General features: G+C 35.5%; 3 protein-coding genes and 1 long non-coding RNA gene across 6 annotated transcripts; 2 read left to right on the top strand and 2 right to left on the bottom strand.

Annotated features, from left to right (window-relative positions):
- Positions 1-18: 18 nt before the first annotated feature.
- On the top strand, positions 19-12,092 carry LOC115967762 (transcriptional elongation regulator MINIYO). Of its 3 annotated transcripts, none has more exons than XM_031086895.1 (11): positions 19-381; positions 2,421-3,735; positions 4,389-4,433; positions 5,928-6,055; positions 6,316-6,503; positions 7,003-7,108; positions 7,213-7,473; positions 8,419-8,607; positions 8,736-11,015; positions 11,165-11,374; positions 11,572-12,092. In XM_031086895.1, the coding sequence occupies exons 1-11, from the start codon at positions 148-150 to the stop codon at positions 11,758-11,760; spliced, it is 5,145 nt and encodes a 1,714-aa protein (XP_030942755.1). In that variant the 5' UTR covers positions 19-147; the 3' UTR covers positions 11,761-12,092. The 3 variants fall into 3 exon arrangements, with proteins under 3 accessions (XP_030942755.1, XP_030942756.1, XP_030942757.1); XM_031086897.1 differs by having other exon boundaries at positions 297-381; positions 2,437-3,735; XM_031086896.1 differs by lacking the exon at positions 4,389-4,433.
- A 1,541-nt stretch (positions 12,093-13,633) lies between these two features.
- On the top strand, positions 13,634-14,556 carry LOC115969030. The gene is made up of 2 exons (XR_004086853.1): positions 13,634-13,929; positions 14,020-14,556. It is a non-coding gene; the product is annotated as an uncharacterized LOC115969030 (long non-coding RNA).
- Positions 14,557-18,621: 4,065 nt separating this feature from the next.
- Positions 18,622-19,476, bottom strand: LOC115967129. Its single transcript, XM_031086208.1, has one exon. The coding sequence runs from the start codon at positions 19,474-19,476 to the stop codon at positions 18,622-18,624; it is 855 nt and encodes a 284-aa protein (XP_030942068.1).
- Positions 19,477-22,171: 2,695 nt separating this feature from the next.
- On the bottom strand, positions 22,172-22,678 carry LOC115967128. Its single transcript, XM_031086207.1, has one exon. It carries the CDS (start codon positions 22,676-22,678, stop codon positions 22,172-22,174), a length of 507 nt encoding a protein of 168 aa, XP_030942067.1.
- Between the last annotated feature and the right edge of the window lie 2,578 nt (positions 22,679-25,256).

Genomic DNA, 25,256 nt, shown 5'->3' with positions numbered 1-25,256 from the left:
AAATTAAGCCCGCGCCAAGTCCAAGTGTTGAGCCCTCTTCACAAAACCTCTCTCACCTCACCTCTCCCTTTTCTTTCCCCTACTCATAAACCCTTCTCTTCACAAACCCCACACCTTTCACTCTCTCATTCACTCGCTCACTCAGTCATGGACAAAAAACAACAACCCAAACGCAGAGACTCGAAGGCCTCATCTCGCTCCAAGGTTTTCGGCGCCAGCTCGCTCCAAATCGGCGGCGACGACGACGGCGGCGTCGTTTCGAACAGCTTGATCGGTTCAATCGTCGAGAAAGGAATCTCCGATAACCCTCCGCCTCCCACTGCGCCTCCCAAGCTCTCCGTCCTCCCTTTCCCCGTCGCTCGCCACCGCTCCCACGGCCCGGTAATTTCGCCATTCTCTTCACTTTTACCAACCCTGTGTATTCATTCAGTGTCACTTCGGCGAAAAAAACCAATGATAACTGATTTTAAATTTAATGTGAAAATGGTGTTGCATTGAATGATAGCTGATTTTAAATTACGCGGAAAACAAATTAATGCCTTACTATATAGAATTGTTGAAAATAAATGTGTACTTTGCTATCGCGTTATCTAAACTTTTATTCTAGTAAGGAAGGAATGATAACTGATTTTTAAAGGAACGGTGAAATGAGAAAACTTTATTGTGAAATGGGACTTCTTGTGTTGGAATTAGGGCAAAAGAAGTACATTGTAGTACTACCTTGAATGATAACTGATTTTGAACGATCGCGTTATTTATTTAAAATTTTATTCTATTAAGGAAGGAATGATAACTGATTTTTGAATGAATGGTGAAATGTGAAAACTTTATTGTGAAATGGGACTTCTTGTGTTGGAATTAGGGCAAAAGTAGTGCAAGGTGGGACTACCTTGAATGATAGCTGATTTTTTAAATGACTCGGAAAACAAATTAAAGCCTTTCTATTATATAGAATTGTAGAAAAATGTGTACATGGTATCGTGTTATTTAAAATTTTATTCTAGTAAGGAAGGAATGATAGCTGATTTTTAAATGAATGTTGAAAAGTGAAAACTTTATTGTGAAATGAGACTTCTTGACTTGGAATTAGGGCAAAAGGAGTACATGGTACTACTTTGAATGATAGCTGATTTTTTAAATGATACGGAAAACAAATTAAAGCCCTACTATATAGAATTGTAGAAATATGTGTAAATGGTATTGCGTTATTTAAAATTTTATTCTAGTAAGGAAGGAATGATAATTGATTTTTATATGATGGTGAAAAAAAATGAAAGCTTTATTGTGAAATGGTACTTCTTTGTCTTGGAATTAGGGCAAAAGGAGTACATGGTAGTGCTGCCTTGAATGATAACTGAATTTAAATGATGTGTATAACAAATTAAAGCCTTACTATGATATAGAATTGTAGAAAAATGTGTCCATAGTATCGCGTTATTTAAAAAAATTATTCTAGTAAGGAATGAATGATAACTGATTTTTAAAGGAATGGTGAAAAAGTGAGAGCATTATTGTGAAATGGGACTTCTTGTCTTGGAATTAGGGCAGAAGGAGTACATGGTAGTACTACCTTGAATGATAACTGGTTTTAAATGACGCGGAAAACAAAGGAATTAGGGCAAAACGTGTACGTGGTATTGCGTTATTTAAAATCTTATTTTACCAAGTAGTGATAATTGATCTTCAAATACTGGTGAAAAATGAAAGCTTTTATTTTTTTGATAATGTAGGGCCCTTTGGACTTGCCTCTAGTTAGAAAAACCTATGGACAATTGATCCCACTTGCTAGAACCAGTTGCCGGGTAATCTAGGGGCTTTTACCCTTGACGGGCTAAGCAGTTAATGCTAGTGCTGAAGAACAATGAAAAAATGAAAGCTTTTATTGTGAAATGGTACTTTGTCTCTTGGAAATAGAATAGAATTTGTGAAATTAAACTTCATTGTGTAGGGATGGAAGAAATAGCTATTATCTTTGAGACCTAGAAAGATGGGGTTTTTTTAGTAAGTACTAGTTTGGTTGCTGATAAAATGTGGGAAATATATGGAATAACTTTGGATTAGTTGATGAATATACAAAATTTGACTTAGCTGGGTTATTTTTAACTGGTAAGTTACGTATAAACCCAATAGGTTTTGAACGACCTTGCTCTCCTTCAATTATTATGGGAGGAGCAAGTGCTATTTGAGCCAGGGCTCATTGGCTTTTTTTTAGGAAAAAAAAAATAGTAAAATAGAAATGGAGCTCTAAACATTGACAAATTATTTCTGTTTATTTGTTCAGCTACTAAATTGAGAATTATGGTTGTAATGTGGTTCAAAGGTGTCTTTATGTGTCTTTTTATTTTATTCTGAGAATAAAGAATACTTTTTATTTATTTATTTGTTTTTGAGAATGACTGATGTTTAAATTTAATAACCAGCATTGGGGTCCAATAGGTAGTGTAAAGGATGATAAAGATAGTGACAATACTGAGGATGATGAGGAAGCTAAAAGTTTAATGAACTTTGAGCCAATAGCGCCTTTTGCCAATCCAGTGCAGAGGAGGGAGAAAAAAGGATTGGATTTCAACAGTTGGAGGGAGATTGTCCCGGGCGATAATTTATCCATGGCCAATAGAGTGGAAGAAAATCTCTTATGCACTCAGAAAACTAAAAAAGATAGAAAAATGGATGTAGAACCAAATATACATGCCTGTGGGCGTCAATATAAATCTGGTGAGGCCATGAGAAGTGTGTCGGAGGATGGATGTTTTAGTTCAGTTACTGACATGGAATTAGAGAACTTGAACCAACCAAATCTGAAGGAGAATGTTAAAGATGCCAGTCCAGTTGACTTCAAGGGCGAACAAGAATTTGTGTCCAAAAACAACCATATTTGTTTGGAGAGAACAGAATATGACAGTATCGGGTTTCCAGAGGTTCTAAGAAGGCGGGAGCAATCGACCACAGTATCTAATTCCAGGTCCAACAACTTTGGTAATGAACAAGAGTCCATGTCTCTTGAGAGTCAAATCGATGCTGAGAATCATGCCCGATTACAGGAAATGTCACCTGATGAGATCGCTCAAGCTCAGGCAGAGATAATGGAGAAGATGAACCCTGCAATTATAAATGCACTAAAAAAGAGGGGTCAAGACAAACTGAAAAGGCAGAAAGGCTTAAACTCAGAATTAGGAACCAATAATGCCGGTGTTGAGTTTCCAGAGGTTATAAGAAGGCAAGAGCAATCAAACATAGTTTCTAGTTCTAAGTCCAACAACTTTGGTAATGAACAAGAGTCCACATCTCTTGAGAGTCAGATCGATGCTGAGAATTGTGCCCGATTACAGGAAATGTCACCTGATGAGATTGCTGAAGCACAGGCAGAGATAATGGAGAAAATGGACCCTGCAATTATAAAAGCACTAAAAAAGAGAGGTCAAGACAAACTAAAAATCCAGAATGGCTTAAGCTCAGAAGCAGGCACCAATGGTGAAGTGAGTAATCCTCAGAACAGGAATACCCAAGATGCAAAAGGTTTTGCACATTCTGACAGTGATTTCTCTAGTATGTTGACAACAAACACTAAAGATACACAAAGTAGGCAAGACAAAGGTGAAGTACAGAAGTTAGTAGGCACAACCAGTAGCAGGTTGTGGAGTGCCTGGAGTGAAAGAGTTGAGGCTGTAAGGGACTTAAGATTTTCCTTGGAAGGGACTGTTATTGAGAATGATTTTGTCCAGGTACCTGGGAGTGGTAAGGCCAACTACTTGTTACTGTTGTTTTACTTTTTAAATGATATCATATGGCTTTTCATTGTTTATCCAACCATGTTATTTATCTCAAGTTCTGCAGATTGTTACCTCAGATGAGCAAGATTTAGTCATTACTGTTTCTTATTTGTTCTTAATGTTAGTTTATTAAATTGGGCAAGGCTTTTTTTATTTTCATCATGCAAACCATTACATGGTTAAAGATACTGCTTGATGCTTGGACACTAATGTTTAAGTAAATGGAATTTCCAATCATGATTTTAACTATTCTACTTATTCAAGTAGTAATGATCTTTTATATCACTTTATTCTGCATTTCAAGGCTAAATGATTATACTTATATAAAAAATGATTATATTGACTATTTTCTCCCTTAGTATGTATCTTATATACTGAGTTTCCTTGATAAAACTTCCTTATTCGTAAAAAGAAAAAAGGTTACTTATATTATATATAAAAAAAGGCGTAGTAATGAGATGTCTTGTAGCTTGATGATAGAAGCCATTTTAGGCATGAGCCTCTGGAAGTATATAGGCCAAGATTTTATCCATTTTTGAGGTGGGAAATGGCACTAGGATTCAGTCAATTTTGGTATGATTGTTGGTGTGGGGATAATATAGCTTTTCCAAATTGCAGGGAATACAGAAGCAACAATGGTGGACTACTTGAATGTCTCAAATGGTAGTATCCAGTGGAATTCTTCTTTTATTCTGGCCGTTCAAGATTGGTAACTAGAGTCCATAGATTTTTTCTTGGAACAATTGTTTACAACTTAGCTGTACTAAAAAATAAAAACAAAAAAAAAAAGGCTAGGAGCACAAGATGGTGTGGTCCTTTTCAAAAAACTAGGGATATAAAATATATTATTAGTATAAGGTGTGGAGAACCGGGTGACAAGCTATTTCTATGGAGAACTTATCAAAAAAAAAGACAAGCTATTTCTATGGAGAACTATTTGGTGTGTCCAGCTCCACCTCGTGTTGCATTTTTATTTTATTTATTTATTTATTTATTTTTTTGTGGACAACAGTGAAGGGTATAATCTTAACATTGGATAAATTGAGGAAGAGGGGTTATATTTATTATAGATTGGTGTTGTATGTGAAAATCAGATAGGGGGTCCATAAGTTATCTATTTCTTTGTGTTGGGGTAGCCAGAAATTTATGGATATTTGTTTTTGTCTTTTAGGAGTGAATTGGGTAATGCTAAAATCGATGCCTCACTCCTTGACTTGTTGGAGAGGGGTTTTTGGCAAAAAGACACTGGCCGAAATTTTGGTGGCCATTCCTTTATATCTGATGTGGAGTATATGGAGAGAAAGGAATGGATATGCTTTTGAAGAAAGAGAACTCTTGGAAATTTGGAGATTCAACTAAAGGCTCAGCTTTTTGGGAACTCTTTATGAGCGGGAACAAGCTGCCAGGCTGTATTCTACTTCTGATTTTTTGATTTTTATTGACACTTGGAGCTTTAGATGCTCAACTTGGCTATTGTCTCTTTTAGGGTGTCCCATTGTATATCTCCCATGTAGTAGGGCTATGCCTTAGGAAGCACAAGCATGGCAAAATGCTTAGCATGTCTCTATCGAACACAGTTGCCTAGATATCTAGGGATTTTTTTTTAAACAAGGTTAAGACACGTCTGTGACACGGTTGTGGCATGATGATCAAAATAATTTCATTTATTTTTTTATGTATATTTTGTATTTGTAAGCATATTTTATGTTAATAAGTGATAATACTTAATACAGAGTGACTATAAAAAAAAATAGAGTAACTAAAGTTAAAAATAATAATTAGTGATAATAATTACAACTTGAAGTTTTAAATGTTTAACCCTATTCTCTATTGCCATTCAACTTTCTTTTGCATGAGATAGTTCGAAACGAAAAGCATTAACTATTAACAAAAAAGTTTTGTTTTTAATATTATGTTTTTATAGTTTTGTTTCTCTTTAAAAATCATTATTTTACCTATTAACAGAAATTTTTGTTTGACTTGATTTCTTAGTCAAAAAGTTTTCATGTGTTTTGACAATAAAATTCCTAGCGAACTAGTAATATTTTCTGTCTAGATAATGTGAAGTACAATAGTATTCGTTTGATTTAAGATCAAGGAATAACGCATGCCTCAATATGATATTGATCAATTTCTTCTTTATTTCTTTTGCTCTAGGTGATATTTCTGTTCAGAATAGGCATAGTGTTGATAACGTTTCAGAGCGGGACTTCCTGCGGACAGAGGGTGATCCTGGTGCATCAGGTTACACAATCAAAGAAGCTGTGGCACTCACTCGAAGTGTGGTCAGTTTATGCTATATCTTGTATCTTATTTTTTAATTGTTCTGATTGCACGATTTTTGAATGGTATTCTGTTTGATTTAGCTGTATTATAAATTTTGCTGATGTTTGAGCCAAGCAATGTAAGATATTTATGCTTTCCTGATATGTAATAAATTACTCACAAAAATGGTTTCCTAATGAAATATTAATTATCACAACTGATATATTATATTTTTTTCTTGTTCTCCTCTTCTATTCTGGTCTATGTTTGGCCATTTCAGATTCCAGGACAACGAGCCCTTGCTTTGCATCTGATCTTCTCAGTTCTTGATAAGGCGTTACATAATATTAATCAGAAGCCAGTTGGATCTACTTTGGGAGATGCTAACAAACTTGACAGATCTACTGACTGGGAGGCTATCTGGGCTTTTGCACTTGGCCCAGAACCTGAGCTTGTTTTATCACTGAGGTGAATACCATCTGAATGCTTATATTGCTGATTTCCATTGTTTTATCAGTGTATGTTATTATACTATGCCTTTGGGAAGTTTACATTTCTAATAATATTTTCAAGAGGCATAATATTATCTCTAGATTTCCACTAGTTTTCTTATAATTCATCAAATACATGCAGTATAACTTATCCTGAATCTTTTGTCATATCCTGGATCACAAAAGGAAAGAAACCTAATCTAAATGAATCTTATATGCTATCATTAATTCATGAATATATAATATTATTTTTCTTGGAAAAAAAAAAAAAACTACTCATCATGCTCTCTTTTGTTGCTTTATATGTATGTCCAGGTATATTTCATGTTTCTTTGTTGGTATACAATGGTTCTTATTTATGAAAATAGTGGTTTTCTAATTTTTTTTCCCTTCTATTTATTAATTTTTAACCATATTTTGAGCCTTGGCTATAAATGTTGCAATTTAATTAATATATATTGTTTTTTAATTTATAGGATATCTCTTGATGATAACCATAACTCTGTAGTTCTAGCTTGTGCAAAAGTTATTCAATGTATATTAAGCTGTGATGTGAACGAGAACTTCTTTGAGATCTCGGAGGTACAATAATTTTTTTTTTTTTTTTTTAACTTTCATTTAATTTTTTTTTTAATTTTTTTTTATCAATATTATTCTAAGTTCAATTTAATGTATTCTGTTTCCAGAAAATATCGACTTATGAGAAGGAAATCTTTACTGCCCCTGTGTTCCGAAGTAAACCAGAGATTGATGTTGGTTTTCTACATGGTGGATTTTGGAAGTACAGTGCTAAGCCTTCTAATATTATTCCTGTTGAAGAGGATGTGGTGGAAGATGAGTCTGAGGGGAAGCATACAATTCAGGATGATCTTGTGGTTGCTGGACAGGATTTTGCTGCAGGTTTAGTCCGGATGGGAATCCTTCCAAGGCTTCGCTATCTATTGGAGGTAAAAATGATAATAGTAAAGACGTTTCTTATTGTCTCGTTACTTTTGTCAGCTATAATTAAACAGACCAAGGTCTCTGCTACTTGTCCTAGATTTATGAAAGAGAACCAGACACTTCTTCTGAGTTATAAAAATCCTTCCTCCTCCGGCAGTCTTCATGTTTGTCTAGCTCATCTTTCCTCTATTGTCAAAATACTTAAGTGAGACCATGAGATAGTTGACATTGCTAAGTCAAATTTGAAAAGGATTTAATGAATATTGAATAAATATCTTATTTTTTCCATAATGTGGTATTCAAATATGAATTCTGTGTTATAAGTATATGAATTCTGGGCTTTATAAAAGAAAATTCCGGGCATCTGGTGCCTGCTGGGCACAGAAACTCCATATTTGCTAAACACAATGTCATTTATCAATTTATGCGTGCACTTGTGTGTTGGGTTTGTGTGCATGTATGTTGTGACACATGTTCGTGAGTGAGCACACACACACATGGTCATATATATGTGCATGTTGTCAATTTTTTATTGTTTTACTGTACCCATGGTAGACAAAGGCAAGCCGGGTGCCTGCCTAGTCACCACTAACGCTCTAAGATGAGGCACCTTTAGTGAGGCGCTCGCTTTTAGAGCCTAGGCAAGCAAGGGGACTGCCTTAAGCCATGAAAAAGGAACTAAGGCAAGAGCCTCAGTTATTTATTTATTTATTTATTTTTTCTATTATTATTATGATTGGTGTGAATGTGGTTGTTGTATTGATATTTGTCAAACACGCCAATCATCAAAGAAAAGGCATCATTTATGTTGTGGTGATTTTTTTGGCACGTTTCTTTTGAACTTCTCTATCGTGCTTCATGTGACTGTAGGAATGGTTTTCCCACAATCTGAAGTGTTTAGTGTACTTCATGTTGTAGTTTCTAATAGGTTTTCATTTAAATGGTTTCAGACAGACCTTACAACCTCATTAGAAGAATGCATAATCTCTATACTTGTTGGAATAGCAAGGCATTCGCCGGCAGGTGCAACTGCAATCATGAAATGCCAAAGGCTTGTTGAAACAGTTGTCCGCAGATTTACTATGAAAGATAACCTACAAATTCATCCTTCAAAAATAATTTCAGTTACTCTTTTGAAGGTAAGCGATTTTATTACTTTTTTTTAGGAGAGTTGTTTTTATAGTGTTTCTTAGTATATTATGAGTGATCCTGTATTTATGCTAGATAAACTGATACTATTGTACTGTTTTTTCATATAAAAAACAAGGTTTTGGCTAGATGCAACAAGAAGACCTGTATTGAATTTTTAAAGAAAGGGACTTTCAGAACTATGACATGGCATTTGTATCAATGTGTTCCCTCCCTTGACCACTGGATAAAATCAGGAAGAGAAAACTGTAAACTCTCATCAGCTTTGATGGTTGAACAACTACGTTTTTGGAAGGTCTGCATTCAGTATGGATATTGTATATCATACTTTTCAGATATTTTCCCTGCCTTGTGCTTGTGGCTGAATCGACCTACAGTTGAAAAACTTATACAGAACAAGGTTCTTACTGAATTTGCTTCCATCTCTAAGGAGGCATACCTTGTTCTTGAGGCTTTGGCTAGAAGACTTCCAAATCTCTTTTCTCAGGATCGTGCTGGTGATAATACAGAGGTCTGGTCTTGGAGTTGTGTTGGTCCAATGGTTGATTTAGCAATGAAGTGGATGGCGTTGAATAGTGATCCACACATGTCTAAACTCTTTGAATGGCAAAAAGGATTAGGGAGGGACTTTATCACCCAAGATTTTTCTCTGACTCCCTTGTTGTGGGTGTATTCAGCTGTCATGAACATGATTTCGAGAGTGCTTGAAGGGGTGATCCCAGAGGATAGGGTTAACCTGCATGGTGGATTCGTACCATGGCTGCCAGAGTTTGTTCCTAAGGTTGGGCTCGAAATTGTCAAAAATGGAATTTTGAGCTTTTCAGGTGCCAATAGTTCAGAGCATCCTGCTAGCTCTTTCATTGAGGTACTATGTTATTTGAGACAACAAAGTAACTATGAAACATCATTGGCTTCTGTATGTTGCCTTAATGGAATTGTCCAGGTTGTTGTAAACATTGATAAATTGATCCAGCTAGCCAAGAATAACATCCATGGTTCTTCCCAAGAATATAGCATCTCAAGAGAAGGGAAAACACTTGAGGATGGGATACTTAAGGGTTCTATGGTTGAATTGAGAAGTCTGTTGAATACTTTTATGAAGTTAGTTGCTTCAGAGTGGCACCTTGTTCAGTCCATTGAGATATTTGGCAGGGGAGGCCCTGCTCCAGGGTTGGGTGTCGGCTGGGGTGCCTCTGGTGGAGGATTTTGGTCTGCAGCTGTTCTGTTGACACAAATAGATGCAGGATTTCTCATATACTTGCTTGAAACTCTTCAGTTTGAGTCTTCTACAGATACACCAACTGTTGAAGAAATGACCTTTAGTATGCAAAGGATCAATTCTGCCTTGCTTGTATGTTTGACTGCTGGCCCAAGGGATAGGGTTATTGTGGAAAAGGCAATAAATGTTTTATTCTATATCCCTGTTCTAAAGTTCATTGATCTCTGTACTCGACGTTTTCTCCACCTTGATAAGAGATTTAAACCATTTGTGTGGGAATATAAAGAAGAGGACTACCTGGTTTTCAGTGAAACATTGGCTTCTCACTTCAAGAACAGATGGTTATCTACAAAGAAAAAGTTAAAAGATGTGGGCCACAACAGTTCTGGAAATAAACCATTTAAAAAGGGTAGTGTTGGTCTGGATACCATATATGAGGACGTGGACACATCAAATAAGAATAGTCAAGATTGTTCTTCTTTAGTAGTACAGTGGGCTCACCAGAGACTGCCACTTCCAATGCACTGGTTTCTTAGTCCAATCTCAACCATCAGTGATAGTAAGCATGCTGGCCTGCAAAAAGATAAGTCACAAAATCTTGTGCAGGACCCTAACAGTTTGTTTGAAGTTGCTAAAGGTGGACTTTTCTTTAATTTAGGTGTTGAAGCAATATCCACTTTCAATTCCACTGATGTCCCCTCTCCTGTTCAGAGCGTTCCATTAGTTTGGAAATTCCATTCTTTGTCTGTAATCTTACTTGTTGGAATGGGTGTGCTTGAAGATGAAAAGAGCAGGGATGTTTATGAAGCTTTGCAAGATATCTATGGGCAACTTCTTGACCAAGCGAGGACCAGTATAAGCGTTGACATCATTTTGGAGAGGAATGCAGATTTATTGCCAGAATCTAGGAATAAAAACAATTTTGAGGTCCTAATGTTTCAATCTGAGATTTTTGAGAGTTACTCAACCTTTATTGAAACTCTTGTGGAGCAGTTTTCTGCCATATCTTATGGTGATTTGATTTTTGCCCGGCAAGTAGCAGTTTATCTACACCGTCATGTTGAAGCTCCTGTACGACTTGCGGCCTGGAATATGCTATCTAATGCTCGTGTTCTTGATCTTCTACCACCTCTTGAGAAATGCATTGCCCTGGCCAAAGGATACCTAGAACCTGTTGAGGTATGAATGCCTAATTGTCAACTTGTTTAATTGGAAAACTGCTTCTCTTTCTCATTGCATGGATTTTTCTACTTTGAGCAGAAAAGCTTCTAAAATACATGATAAATTAATGTAAATGTCTTTAAAATTTTTAACCGGTTTCTCTACAGGACAATGCTGGTATTTTGGAGGCGTATTTGAAGTCATGGAATTCTGGTGCCCTTGACAGGGCTGCAACTCGAGGATCAGTTGCAAATACACTGGTTCTCCACCACCTTTCTTCTTTTATCTTTAACTCTTACACTGTTGATAAGTTATCTCTGCGCAACAAGCTTGTAAAATCTCTATTGCGAGACTACTCCCAGAAGCCGCACCATGAGGTACTTTTTTTTTTTTTTTTCCCTAATAAATCTGTCAAACTCCACAGATGAGTCTGGTAAAATGAGTGGGTCAAACAAACTGAATGTATTTAGATAGAAGTGGAAATATTACACGTCAATGAGCATAGAGAGGGCAATTTCTAGAGAAGTACACGAGGGAAAGTTTTCTAATTGTTTATTGTGGAATGTTGTTACAGGGAATGATGTTGAATCTTATCCAATATAACAAGCTAACCACATCTCAAATGCCTGACCAAAATGGTTCACCACTGGAGAGAAGCAGTATGGAGAAGAGGTTCGAGGTATTAACAGAAGCTTGTGAAGGAAATTCCTCTCTGTTGACTGTGGTGGACAAGCTAAAGTCCTCCTTCAAAGAAATCTTGTAAATACATAGAACTTATATATATTAGTGTATGTGCGAGAAAGATATGAAGTCGGGGGGACCAACCTAGTTAATTCACTACAATGTTCTGTAAATATGATCAGAGCAACAAGAAAAAAGAAAGATTGTCAATTTTGTTTTCTATATCTGCGACATGGGTATACTATCCTGCTTATTTTGTATGTTCTTCCTAAGAGTAAGATGCTAAAGCAGAGTTGCTAAGGGGAGAAACTGTCTTGGAAATGAAACCAGCATGTGTATGATATCTGGGCAAAAGCTTCAATGATGAATTATTCAGAAAAGTTGGAAACACCTTTTCCGCATTTGTGCTTGGTATCACCATCATTTCTGCTTCATTTGATATATAACTAATAAACACTTTTATTTTTTAGCTAGCCTCATTGCATGCGCTTCATGCATGCATGAGACTTTTTTTGGGTTTAGTGTTATAATTTTCTAATCATTCCAATTTAAGATTTATGTTTTATGTTTGTTCACTAATATTACGCATTTGCAATCTTTTGTTACAACCAAAAGTTGTCATGAGGTTAGCTCCAAAAAATGAAAACCAAGATAGCATTAAAAAAAAAGAAAAAAAAAAAAGAGAACAAATACACACACAAAAATATGATTTCAATGCTATTTCGGTGTTCAATTTTTGGATAGTCTTATGAAACTTTTTGCTGTATCAAAAGATTACAAATGCGTAATATTAGCGGACAAACATATAAATATTAAATTGGAATGATTGGAAAATTATAATACTAAACCCAAAAATAGAGCCTCATGCACGCGCAGAGCACATGCAATTAGGCTAGTATTTTGTTAAGTGGGAGTGTAAAATAAATAAGGTGTTGTAAAGGACTTTTACTTTAGTAGTTCTATTTAGTTGTTTACTTAGTTGCACTATACTTGTTAGTAGGCCAATTAAATAGGACTCTTCATGTCCATTTTTTCCTTAATTTCAACACTATCATTAGTATCCAAAATTAATTAAGATATATTGCAAAATCAATTAAGAACAAAAACATATTTTTAAAATATCTATTATCGTGTGCCAAAAAAATTTTGCATAACTTTTGCACATGATCTTATCTTTTGCATAATTACTTCTTAGAAAAATAATTTATTTTTCCTCTTTCCTAATCCATATAGCTCTTTTCGAGTTTGCAAGTGTGCTACAACAATCTCTTTTATATCTCTCTTTTTTTTGTATAATTTTTTTTTTTTTAATATTCATAGTCAAGAGTACAACATCAATTAGCAACTTTGCATAAAATGAAAGGCAATAATGATAGCTACACAACAATCCCAACTAAAAAATGAAAACCCTCTGCTATGATAAAGTATGTAGCCTGGATATTTCGCTTTGGTGTGGAAATATTCGTAACACAACTCTTCTTTGCTATAGTATTTGAGCAAGTGGTCCTAATTTCAAACCTTGTTTGTGATCTACCACCCAAAATCATTTGCTTTCTTAAGCACTCTCTTATCAACCATTCTAAACTATATTCCTTCCATTTGCCAGCCTATGTTGAGTAAGCCATCTAGGAACCCTTGTGTTCTGATATAAGGCCTCTACTTAAGCATTACCTAGAAGAATAATAATCTTTATAAATCCTTCGTTTCTTACTGTTCTAAAGCTTTGACAGTTGGACAATTAATTGCTACCTTGTCCAGAGTTTCCCAACTATGGCAGCCAGCTATGATCCCTTTGCCTTCTTGATCTCTGCAAATAAAACCTGCCCTTCCAATTTTTTATTCTTTGATCTTCAATTTGACACTAAAAGAATACCTTGCCAACTTATACATTCATTGAAGCACCATAGGGCTGTGCATAACATGAAACACCATAGGTTCCACAAGTTTTCCTGCAAAAATGAATGAAAAATCAAGATATTCCTTACTATTATCAATAACCCTGCAAATATTGTTGCTGGTGCTATATAATACATGCTTTCCTTACATTTGGGACATACTTCTTTTTATGTGAAATTTCATAAACATCCCCAACCACAGAGATGTAATCAACTACTTCAATAAGAGTGGCACACTAAAAATCTGAGCATTCGCTAACATGGAAAAGCATTTGAATGTTTCTACGCATTGAAAGTTGAACCACAATGGAAGAAAGAACATATCAACTGCAGCATAATCAAGCCCAGAAACCAAGGTGCATTTGAATGTTTCTACGCATTGAAAGTTGAACCACAATGGAAGAAAGAACATATCAACTGCAGCATAATCAAGCCCAGAAACCAAGGTACCCTTGCTATCTGCTACTGTTCTAGCCAAAGATATTGGGAGCAAATCCTAATGATTTCATATCTCTAATTTGATTAATGGCTTTAGAGTAATGCTTCATTCTTGCAATGGCACCCAACAATTGATTAAATTCCACAATGGAAGGTAAAGTCCCAAGTGAAGCACTGTACTTAAAACCATCTTTAGCAACTATACCAGATGGATTTATGTTAAAAACTGTAGGTTGTTCCAATCATAATTATTTAGGAATCACAAAAACTAACTGCAGACATTATTAAAAAAATCACAAATAAAATAGGAAGTGAGATGCTTAAAACACAACAAACCCAAATGGTCCCTCCAATGAGGGGTTTTTCCATCCTACAAAAAACAATATGATACTCTCGAGCATCTCATCCTGCTATCCTTATCTATTGGTGATACTGCTAGTTGAATAGTATAGATGATACTCTCTGCTATGGAATTCTCTCTCAACTCCACACCCTCGGATTATTTTTCACCCACCAAACAATCAAATCCAACCAAACCAAAAAAATTCTCTAAAAAAGAAACTGAACTAAACCTTTTTAGAGGAAAAACCTCTGGACAAAGAGTTGTCGTATGGGTGGCTATATGGCCGTGGATTGCCATGGTTGTGGTTTGAAAGGAGAAATGGGGAGTAAACTTTTCTAGAAACCGTTTGATTGTGGCCTTGTGGATAAGATTGAGTTTTTATTTTTTAAGAGAGGTGGAGGAGGTAAGATTGAATAACCGGTATGATTTGAGTTTTTTATTTATTTATTTTTTTTTTTTGGAATTGTTTTTTGATGGGAACCATGAGTTGTTGGGGCGTTTTAATTTTATTTTATAGGCAATGTTTTTGCAAGAGTTAGAGCACCCACAGTAGATGTAGGATATGTGCCAAATGCTAAATATTTAGCATATATCCCATGCCAAACCCAATTTGAGCCCATTTAGCAGATGTGGGATATGGTATATTTTTTGCAACATTGAACAGTACCGTGACAAATTTGCCACGGTATGGAACGCGTGTGGCTTATTATTTATTCTTTGTTTATTCCTCTTTCTCTCTCATATCTCTTTCATCTTCTCCTTCAGCAATTCCTCACCGCCTCCATCTCCACTCTCCCACACTCTTTCTTCTTCCCTTTCCCCTTTTGCTCTATTCTCTTCCCATTCATGAATATGAGCCACCACCGATTTCCTCTCTACCATCATTGATCTAATTTGTCCCTTCACCGGTTTTTTTTCCCCCTTTTGTTCGCTCTCTCCTCTCTGTTCTATCTCAGAGTCGCCTATCGGGTTGTGGGTTTGTGATTTCGGATTGTGATCGGCGTGGGTCTTTGGGTTGTGGGTCTCTGGGTTGTGGCTATCTCCTCTCTGTTCTATCTTGAGTCGTCGATTCGCTGTTCGTCGTTCTCAGAGCGTCGATTTGCTGTTCTATCTCTGAAGGTTTCATCGATTCACCGTGAGCCAAGTTGGTTTCATCGATTCGTTCTACATCTACTGCGTACAGGTAAGTTCTCCGTCAATGTTTTATTTTTGTGCTTGCTTTTTTTCGTTACTGAATTTGAAAGCTTGAACCTTTACCACTAATTGGCTTAGTATTTTTAAATTAAATATTATATTTGATGTGGGTTTTTAATCTTATCATCTGGGTTTTAATTAATTTGTGGGTTTGGGTGCTGCAATTGCTTGCTAAAGCTCTGTTTGCCTCTATGGGAAAATACCCAGAAAAGTTTTCGATGAAAAACATGGTTTAATCAAGCTGTTTAAGGAAGAATATAGTAATTGATGATTTAGAGAAGCATTTTTGTTTGTAAGAAGTAAGAAATAAAGGAAAGGAAAGTGCTTTTAGGATTTGCTCAATAAAAACCCAGTCTTGAATTCTTTACTATTTTCCTTGTTATTTGGGAAATTAATCTTTATGTTTTTGGACACAGAAGACAGAATTCAAAAGGGAGAGCTAAAATTTAGAGAAATTGGGTGTTTGCTACAAATTAAATGGAAGTTAGGTTTTTTGTTTAATTATTGAACTTTGCATATGGAACTACGGCTTTATGTACAGTGAAGAAAGTAGTATTGTTCATTCATTTTTTTAGTTGTAATTGTTCTTACTTTTTGCTATGGTTAGGGAAAGTGAATAATTTCAGGTAAATTAAATGGAAGTTAGGCTTTTCTTTACTTGTTAATCCTTTTTGCTTTTGTATATATTGGAAGGAGCCTCAGTTTTTACACTCCAATTCAAACTTTGTGTCTTTTGAAGTAAGGGTAGTGTACAATGAAGAGAGCATTGATTTTAATGGCCTTAACCATTTGTTTGTCTTTTTTGTAATCTCTATCTGTTCAACTATGTATTAAGGGTCATGCAAATGTGAGTCTTGTCAATTCAAGGTCTAAACTGGCCAAAATATGACAGTTGAATTAAGAGGATTGTTTGCAAAATGTTACCGTTAGAATTGATGAGATTTGAAAATATGACTATTGTAGGAACAAATATTACCGTTAGGAACAAATATAAAGAAAGAATAAAATAAGAATTAAAAATAATTAAGAAATAACATTTAAATGAAGTGGTAAAAATATAGAACATCTGATAAATGGGATATTGTAAAATGATGTGGTAAAATAATAAAGTAGGCTTTTGGTGTGGCAAAATGGCATAATTTTTGCAATGGCTACTACAGATGCTCTTAATAGATGTAGTTTTATCAAATTATCCTTTAGTTTTGTTTCTACTTAAAACCTAGGGAAATAGGAGTATTTTTGAATCAAGGAAATGTTTATATCAAACAATAGAAATCTCTTAAATAGTAGTATAGATTATATATTTGATAATTTGATAAATGAGGGAGTACGAATCGAGTCCTAAATATTTCCTTTAGAAACACAAGAGTTATCAATTAAGCTATATGACTAATGGCAAGAATTGGGTTATGTTAATTTCTAAAGAGTACAATGGGCCCAGTAATGGGCTTGGGCATGAAATTCTAAAATTTTGAGCAAGAATTCTAGGGACTGTTTGGTAGACTTGTTTAAACACATGTTTTCAGTTTTTAAACAATATTACATGCATTTTTACACACTTTTTCACCCAATCGTATTTCTCATATGTTTTCAAATAATAAAACACGTGTTTTTAAACACATATACCAAACACCCCCCCAATCTCGTGGTTTAAAATTTAAAATCATAGATGACATGGACATATAAGGAGTTGTCAAGCAATTGAGTTACAAGAATTTTAGTACTACAAAAGTTAGGCCCTTTTGTAGTGATACTCTTTTTTTGATAGGAAATGATAGTAAACTTTATTCATTCAATATCATGATATACAATGGGGAAAGAGAAAGGAGGGTCAAAACAATGGCCTTCTCATTCTCTTTTGCAAGTTGCAACACTAGCAATAGCTAGAGCAACACAATTACATCTTAAAAGAAACTAATATATATATATATATATACTAACAAATTGTTCGCAAATCTGCTTAACATCCTTCAAGATCTAACCAACCACTTCCAAAGAATACACTCTAATCTTGATTGCATTGACCTCCATGAACTCCATAGTGTAGGTAGCAATATGAGAACATAGACTTCTAAAGATCAATTCATTTAACTTCTAAAAAACCTGAAAATGCATGACCGGCTTGAAAGAATTCCAATAAAGAGCATGAAGCCAAACGACTTGTGCAAAGGAACAATCTCGTAGTAGGTGTATACATGATTCAGTTGGATTAGAGGTTGAAACCATGTTGTCCTTGGAAGCATCATCAATGGTTGTCAATTTTTTTTTCCAATTGTTCTTTTCTTTTCTCTCTCTCTCTCTTTTTTAAATGGATCTGGAAGGCTAAGAATTTTCATTGAAGAGAAGGGGGGGATTGAGTATCAACCCTAGTTAGAGGAAAGAAAGAATGGGTATCATGCGGATTAATGGCTTGTTTTTTCTGATGTGGATGCAGTTCTGCAGAGTGATTAGGATCATGATTTTCGAAATGCCGCTTGGAGCTCAACACCTTTAGACTGGGAGATTGATTTGAAGGTTTAGGTGAAACTTCAGTTGCAGCTTTGTTATTGGAACTCCTAAGGATGCATTTCCAAGACCGAAGAGATAATTTTTTCTGATCCTAGAAATCCACACCTTCGTTGGGTAGAAAATCCAGCTCCATATCCCCATTTGAAATTTCCCCATTTGAATTTGAATCATCCACTATCTTATCCTTCGTCCTCATTAGTTGTTGATTACTATGCAAAGACTTGCCACTCTCCATCTTCTCAGGACCTGGAAGAGTTGTGTTGTAAGTGTATCCCTCAAAACATGGAGCAAGTTTATCCGATATTTGTCACCCAACATCATTGGATTCCATCGGGTTAACAACTGGTTGATCTTCTTGTGAATTCAAAACTTGAATCACCGAGGGAATAATGGTATTTGGTGTTGTAAATTCGGGCTCACCATTATCTCGTTTTGAATTTGAAATTTGAGTTGGAACTTGACGGTTTGAATCTCTATGTTCCTCTGAGTTTCTTACTGTGGCCGGGTGACCTTTAATCATCTTTCCGATGAACTCATCGGCAGATGTCGTTTTCAGTGGTTGTTGTCAAAGTTTATCACCCCCAACTGTATCATCTTCCTCGTTAGAAAGGAATGTATCTTCTGTTTCAACATCACTGTATCCGTGTGTATTGGAATTTCCTTTTTTATACTTGGTTTTTGGGGCTACAGCTTGCAGCCAAGGACCAAATTCAAGCACATCATCATTTGTATGAAAGTATCCTTTATTAATCCCCTGACAATCACAATCTTGATGGCCCAGTATACCACATCGATAGCAGAATGTAGGCAGCCTCTCATACTTGAAATATACCCAAACATCCTCCATCTCTTCAATGTGAATCATTTTTCCCCTTATAAGAGGTTTTGTGATGTCTACATCTACCAGAATCCTGAGAAAAGGACCCCAAGCAAGGCCACTTTTTGGAGCGTCTATCACCAACGGAACTCCAATCTCCTTCGCAATACGATTACCAACAGTAGTATTCATACTTTTGATTGGGATGTTGAAAACCCGAATCCAAAAGGGAGAGTATTGAAAGGAGACACTACTTGGACTGATATCTCCATTAAAGCGCTTTAGTAGGATAAGCTTTCTATCGAATGACCATGGGCTTCTGTCAAGAACATCCATCATGTCTTCCCTATTAACAAAGATAGCCAGAAAAAGATTTTTTCCAACCTCTTTAATAGTGACTCCCTGTGAACCACACCAAAGTTTTTGAGTGGTTGATTTGAACGCCTTCTTATTAAATTCCTTAGTAGCTTGTAGCTTGAACAAGATATTGAATTGAGCATGTTCCCTTGATGAGGCCACCTCCTGAGAACTAACAGCCAAAACACCTTTTTCTTCCTCTGAGAGATGGAATTTTTTCCACAACTCCTCCAGCGCCATATCCATGGTAAATATAGATCTTATAAATTTGATCAAAGAAAAGAACTAGCAACCAACCTATAAACAGTTGAGAGAATAAGAAAAGAAGAAGAAAAGAAAGAAAGAAAAAAAAAAAATCCCCTACTTAGATCAGCGAAGCCAATCCGAGAGGTTTGAGACCTTATGTGAGGAAACGTAAGTTGATATCTTTTACTTTCCAAGACCACAGAGAGTCATGGAGAGAAAAGTTTCCAAAATTAATGGAGATGCAAGGTATCGATCCTCGTTCCTTGTGTAAGCTGTAGTCACATGCTCTACCATTTGAGCTACATCCCCTGTTGGTACTTTGATTATGTAATATATTATAAGCTTGTTTAAAAAACTATATAAATTACTTTCGTGTTCGTGTGTTCTAATAAGTATTACTGTTTTCTTAAAAAAAAAAAAAAAAAATCTTAGTAAGCTTATTTAAAATAAATCCTTCATTAAAAGCATGAGTTTTATTTATTAAATGATAATTGAATGGATGTACAAGAGAAGTATATTGAAGTTGGTTTTTTTTCTTTTAAAAAATAGTAAAGCTTTCTTATAGAGTAGCTTGTATCCACCAGCTTGTTAACAAATCCCGTATCAGGTAATGGCTTTTCCGTGTCAGTTTGTCTTTCTTTGGTTATGTCATAGGAGTATCATCTTTGGCAAAGTTAGTACATTCCAACTTATTTCTCAGTATTTAAGGACCACTCTTGCACAACTATAGATTACAAAAACACAAACAACTTTCAATCAAAAAACCAAGAAAGAACACAAACAACTTTGGCATTTTATTGAATCATCCGGGGTGGTATAAACCAAAGATTTCGAAGACAAAAACAAAAGGAAAGAAAAGGAAAAAATGATGGCTCATGTAGAGAACAACTTGGGCACCACTGTGAATGCTGGAAATATTGAGGAGGAGACGAGGGAAAATTGGACTTGGAAAGACTCTGTTTGCTGCTGTTGTATTTTTTCATTCATTTTTCTCATGCCTTTTTTGCCAATAGTTTTACTATTGATTAATTTGATTTCAAAGGCAAAGAAAGGGGAATTGGAATATCGCCCAATAGACTTTCATTTTGAGAATGAATACCCAACGGACTCTCATCCTGGCAAATTCAACGCCCTTGATATTGTGGTGTCCACCATTATCGTGGTCCTCTTTATTTTGGTAATTTGCTTCATTTTCTGTGGGCAAAGAAAGAACCAAATGAAGGCTGAACTTCTTGAAGAGGGTATTGTACGTGCATCCGGTCGCCGCCCTCCTTTCACACAATAATTATCTTATGCATATGACACATGTATTCGTTTCTCTCGTAAACATGTGATCTCCACACTGTACAGGGTTATTATGCTGTACGAGTGAAGATACCCACATAAAGGTGGGTCTCATGCAAAAAACCTACTCTTATGTGAGAAGGAGATGTGTTTGTCAAGCTTAATTAATTGGTTTCTAATATAAAGTAGGGGTTTTTTTTTTTTTTTTTGGTGTGTGGTTTAGGATGAGTGAGTAGCCTAAGGCAAGGCAAAGGAGAAATTTGAATGAATGATAAGACAATTCTTTTATTTAAGTATATGTAGCTCCTCTCATAAAGTTAATGTTTCTTTGGTTTTGTTTATTTATTTATTTTTTATTCAAAGAGGATGGCATTTACAATTTTCTATGTCTCTATGAACATTTGTACTATTTTATGTTATAAGTCATGAAAATTTGCATGATTCTTTTGTAAGAAATTTTTTCTTTTATTATTAGTAAGCTATAAGCATCTTAATTTAGGAATTTTCATACTCAACAACACTTGTATACAAATTTCTACACCTGTTCTTTGCCATATTCTAGTTCCAATTTTGGTTAATGGGAAAATCATGTTATACACAGCCCTTGGTTAACTACATATGTCAAAAACCCTTACCAACTTATTTCTGAGAAGCCCCTCAAAAAAAAAAAAACTTATTTCTGAGACAATTTAAAAAAAAAAAAAAAATTAATATACTCAAGAACATAAAAAACATAATTTTCTCCAAGCTGCTTCCTGAAATTGTGCAGGGAGGGAGAAACTATTACAACAAACTGGTTATGAAGGCAAGACAAAGTTGCACAAAGGCTCAAAGCATGTGCTATACCATTTGCTTCCCTTTTCACTTCGACAAAAATTACAAAAAACAAAAGATTTAACTACAAAAACCCAGCATCACTAATTAAGCTATAGATGTACCCCTCAACTTCATTTGAAATTCTAGCGAGAGCATGAAAACAAACTTTCAAATTCCCTTCCAATACTACGTTTTGGAGGTTCTCATCACAAGCAAACTATAAAGCCCAATTAATTGCAAGAGCTTCCGCAACACTGGGGTCATCGATATCAATAAGCCTAGCTCAAGCCAAAATTATATCACTTTTTTTGCTCTTGGAGAAGGCTTATTCTATCTCTAAACTTCTTGTGGATGAACATTTCCCACTAAACTCTCTATAAGAGTAGTGTGCTTACAAAAAATTTCCACCTTTGTCAATTTGATTATTAATTTTTTTTGACAGAAAAGCGGTAGAAGTATATTAATATAGAAACAAATACAAAGTATAAAACCAAAGGGATCTACCATACATAGAGGACGCCAAACATAGTGGCTGGCAGACCCAAAGAAGAAGTTACTAAAGATGCAAAACAAACCAAACTTCACACGAACGTGTTCATCGGTTGGGGAGACGCACAGATAGTCGTTGGTAATCATCCAGCAAGGATGTGGCTCCCTGAAGGATTGCAGTGGGGTGGGAATGTAAGCTCTCAAAGTGATATCTGTTCCTCGCATTCCACAAAGCCCAAGAAAGCATTGCCCAAGTTTCTAGTTCCTTACTATCAAGTCGATCAACTAGGTGACGAACCAGGAGGTAGAAGTTCGAAGCATCAGCACTACATTTCTGCAACTTACCTCTGACCAGAGCCCAAACGTTCCGTGCTAGGGGGCACTCCCATAGAATATGGACTGTCGTTTCATCATGCTGGCCACAGAAGGTGCATATCGGATCAACTTGGATTTTACGACGGAGAAGATTGGCTCTAGTTGGAAGGATATCGTCGGAACAAACTTGCGATACAAAATTTCGAACCTTTGGTGGAGTATTCAACGCCCAAAGCTTTATCCACAGCTTGCGATCTTGGCTAGCCAGGGAATGTTCACCACCGGGAGGCTTGGCCATTCTAACTGCAACTTGATATGCAGATTTGACAGTGAAGTTTCTGTGCTTAGTCTCCATCCAACATAGCTTGTCTCGGCCTCCTGAGTTGCCCAATTTTATCCCAAGGACTGCATCTCTTGTGGAGGCAGTGGACACGGAATGGAGAAGAGCTCTATCCCACTGGCGAGTGCTCGAGTTAAAAAAGAGCTCTATCCCACTGGCGAGTGCTCGAGTTAAAAAGACTACTCACCTTCAGGGATTGATCCGCTTCAGGTCGAAAGATGGGGGGTTGAGGAAGCCATTTGTGGCTAGCTACCCCCACAGTTTCACCATCAGCTATTCGCCATGCAATTTGATTATTAAATTCACCTTGCTACCATCGTGTACACCATCTTGTTATTTCAAAGGCTCCATAATGTAGGATAAGTGTTCCTAGATTTTCTTGAGAAGTTGGATATTCAGAAGTCAAGCTAGAGGGAGGCGTAATTAATTATTTTTGTTTGTTATCACTTATTTTCATACTTAACTTTAGTTATTTATTGAGCTATTTTATATATTTAGGGGGATTCTCAAAAGAAAAAAAACTATTTTATTTAGGGTAGTTTGGTCTTTTATGATATGGTAAGAAATTTAAGACTAGTTTGCTCCTATAAATATGTACTTCTTAAGACTATTTTTTAGTAAACTGAAATAAAGTAGTGCTTCTCTGAGAATTTTCTCGAATTTTTGGTGGATTCCAAGCTTATTTTCTTGATTCGTCAATGATTTGTGAAGCTAGAATGAGATCTAGTCTACTGCATTTTCTTCTCCAAATGGCGTCTAATGATGCTCGTAGTAACCCCTATCCAATAATTAAGATCCCTTGGAACTGGTGGCTCAAGAACTATTTTAATATCCTCACAACATGTTATACCTAGGCGGATATTCCATCTACTCCCAAACCATATGGCTCTAGTAATTGGGCAATAAGAGAAGATGTGCATTTGTGTCTGTTATGTTGGATATATTTCAACAATTTACTTTGTGATTAAGCAAAAGGGAACAACGTACAGATCTAATTATAAGAAATAACACAAAAATGATGTGATAGACAAAAACAATAAATAGATACTGTATATATAAAAAGAAATCTGCAATGTAATTAAAAACTCGCAGACCAAATGCATGAAAGATGAACGATACAGATCAAGTCTTGTGTTTGACACAATTTTCTTAAAGTAGATTTCACCCCTCACACAATCTGTGATACTTTGAGACTCATAGACATCTACCTTCCAGGATAAAATGATTTACAACATGAAGAAGAAGCACATTAGGTTTGTGCTTTGTGAACTACTTTATGTCTTTTTCTCTCTCTCTGACTCAAATGAATGCACAAAATATTTTCTCTATGGAAGAGTTTTCTCAAAAGTTATTTTTCATGAATGAGGGACTATGCATTTATACGTTACTGAACAGATATACTGTTTCAGAAATAACTACTGTATACAGACTTACTGACTCAAAAAATAAAATAATAAATTATTTGGACAAAATGACACAGTCCACACATGCCTAAAACCAATGGTGACTTTAGGAATTTTGTCTAGGGTGTTCCTATTTCACTTTGAAAAAATTTCAGGTCATTTCAGTCTATTTCGCGACGTTTCTGTAAATACCGGCCGAAATTCAAGATTTGGCTGGCATGAAGTTTGTGCATTAAAAAAAAAAAAATTCTTAAAACCAAAATAAATTCGCATTCTGTACACCAAAAAACCTCAAAAGGAAAAAAAAAAAAAAATGAAAAGAAAAGAAATGAACAAAGGTACTTGTATAATAAACTATAAGTTCATTTGAAATATTAATAAAATTATTAATTATTATTGTTTAGTCGTTTTATTAATTTTTCTATCTTTTATAAACTATAATTTGTTATATTGTTATTTTATTAATTATAAAATTATTAATTGTTGTTTAGTCTAATATAATTTAATTTGTTTGTCTTTTATAATGTATTAGTTAATTAAACTATCAATTGTTAGGATCATGAGCCAGTTGCCAATAAGAAAATTTCACAATCACAAATCACAATAACATTACACTAAAAGACAATATCTCACCAACTGACCAACCAACACACACCAACCAACGGATAAGAATCATAAGATAAAGCCAAATTCAAAAAGTCAAAAAATAGGCAAAATATTAATAAAGTTAAAGCTTCACTGCTTCAGCCAATCATAGTTTAGATAAAGTTACTCTTCACAGTTCAGATAAAGTTACTCTTAAAGAATAAAGGGAGAGAGAGAGAGAGAGAGAGAGAGAGAGAGAGAGAGAGAGAGAGAAATACCTTGAGGGAGCACCGAAGTAGCCGAGCAGGGAGGCTTGAAGAGTGAAGGCTGAGGTTGAGGCAGTGATCATCGAGCAATTTGCAAGCAATGTGCGAGCGATCTCCGATGAGCGACGATGTGCTCTGGACTGCGACTGGACTGATCTAACTTCTAAGGGGAGGCATTGCTTTGTTTTTAGGTTTGCTTTAGCTTTAGTGATTTCTGATGTACTGATTTAAGGTTTCTGATTTAGTGATTTGCTCTGTATTGGGGTTTTTTTTTTTTTTTTT

The sequence above is a fragment of the Quercus lobata genome, chromosome 11 (genome assembly GCF_001633185.2).
Source record: "Quercus lobata isolate SW786 chromosome 11, ValleyOak3.0 Primary Assembly, whole genome shotgun sequence".
Taxonomy (NCBI): domain Eukaryota; kingdom Viridiplantae; phylum Streptophyta; class Magnoliopsida; order Fagales; family Fagaceae; genus Quercus; species Quercus lobata.
This window is presented reverse-complemented; position numbering and strand designations above follow the sequence as displayed.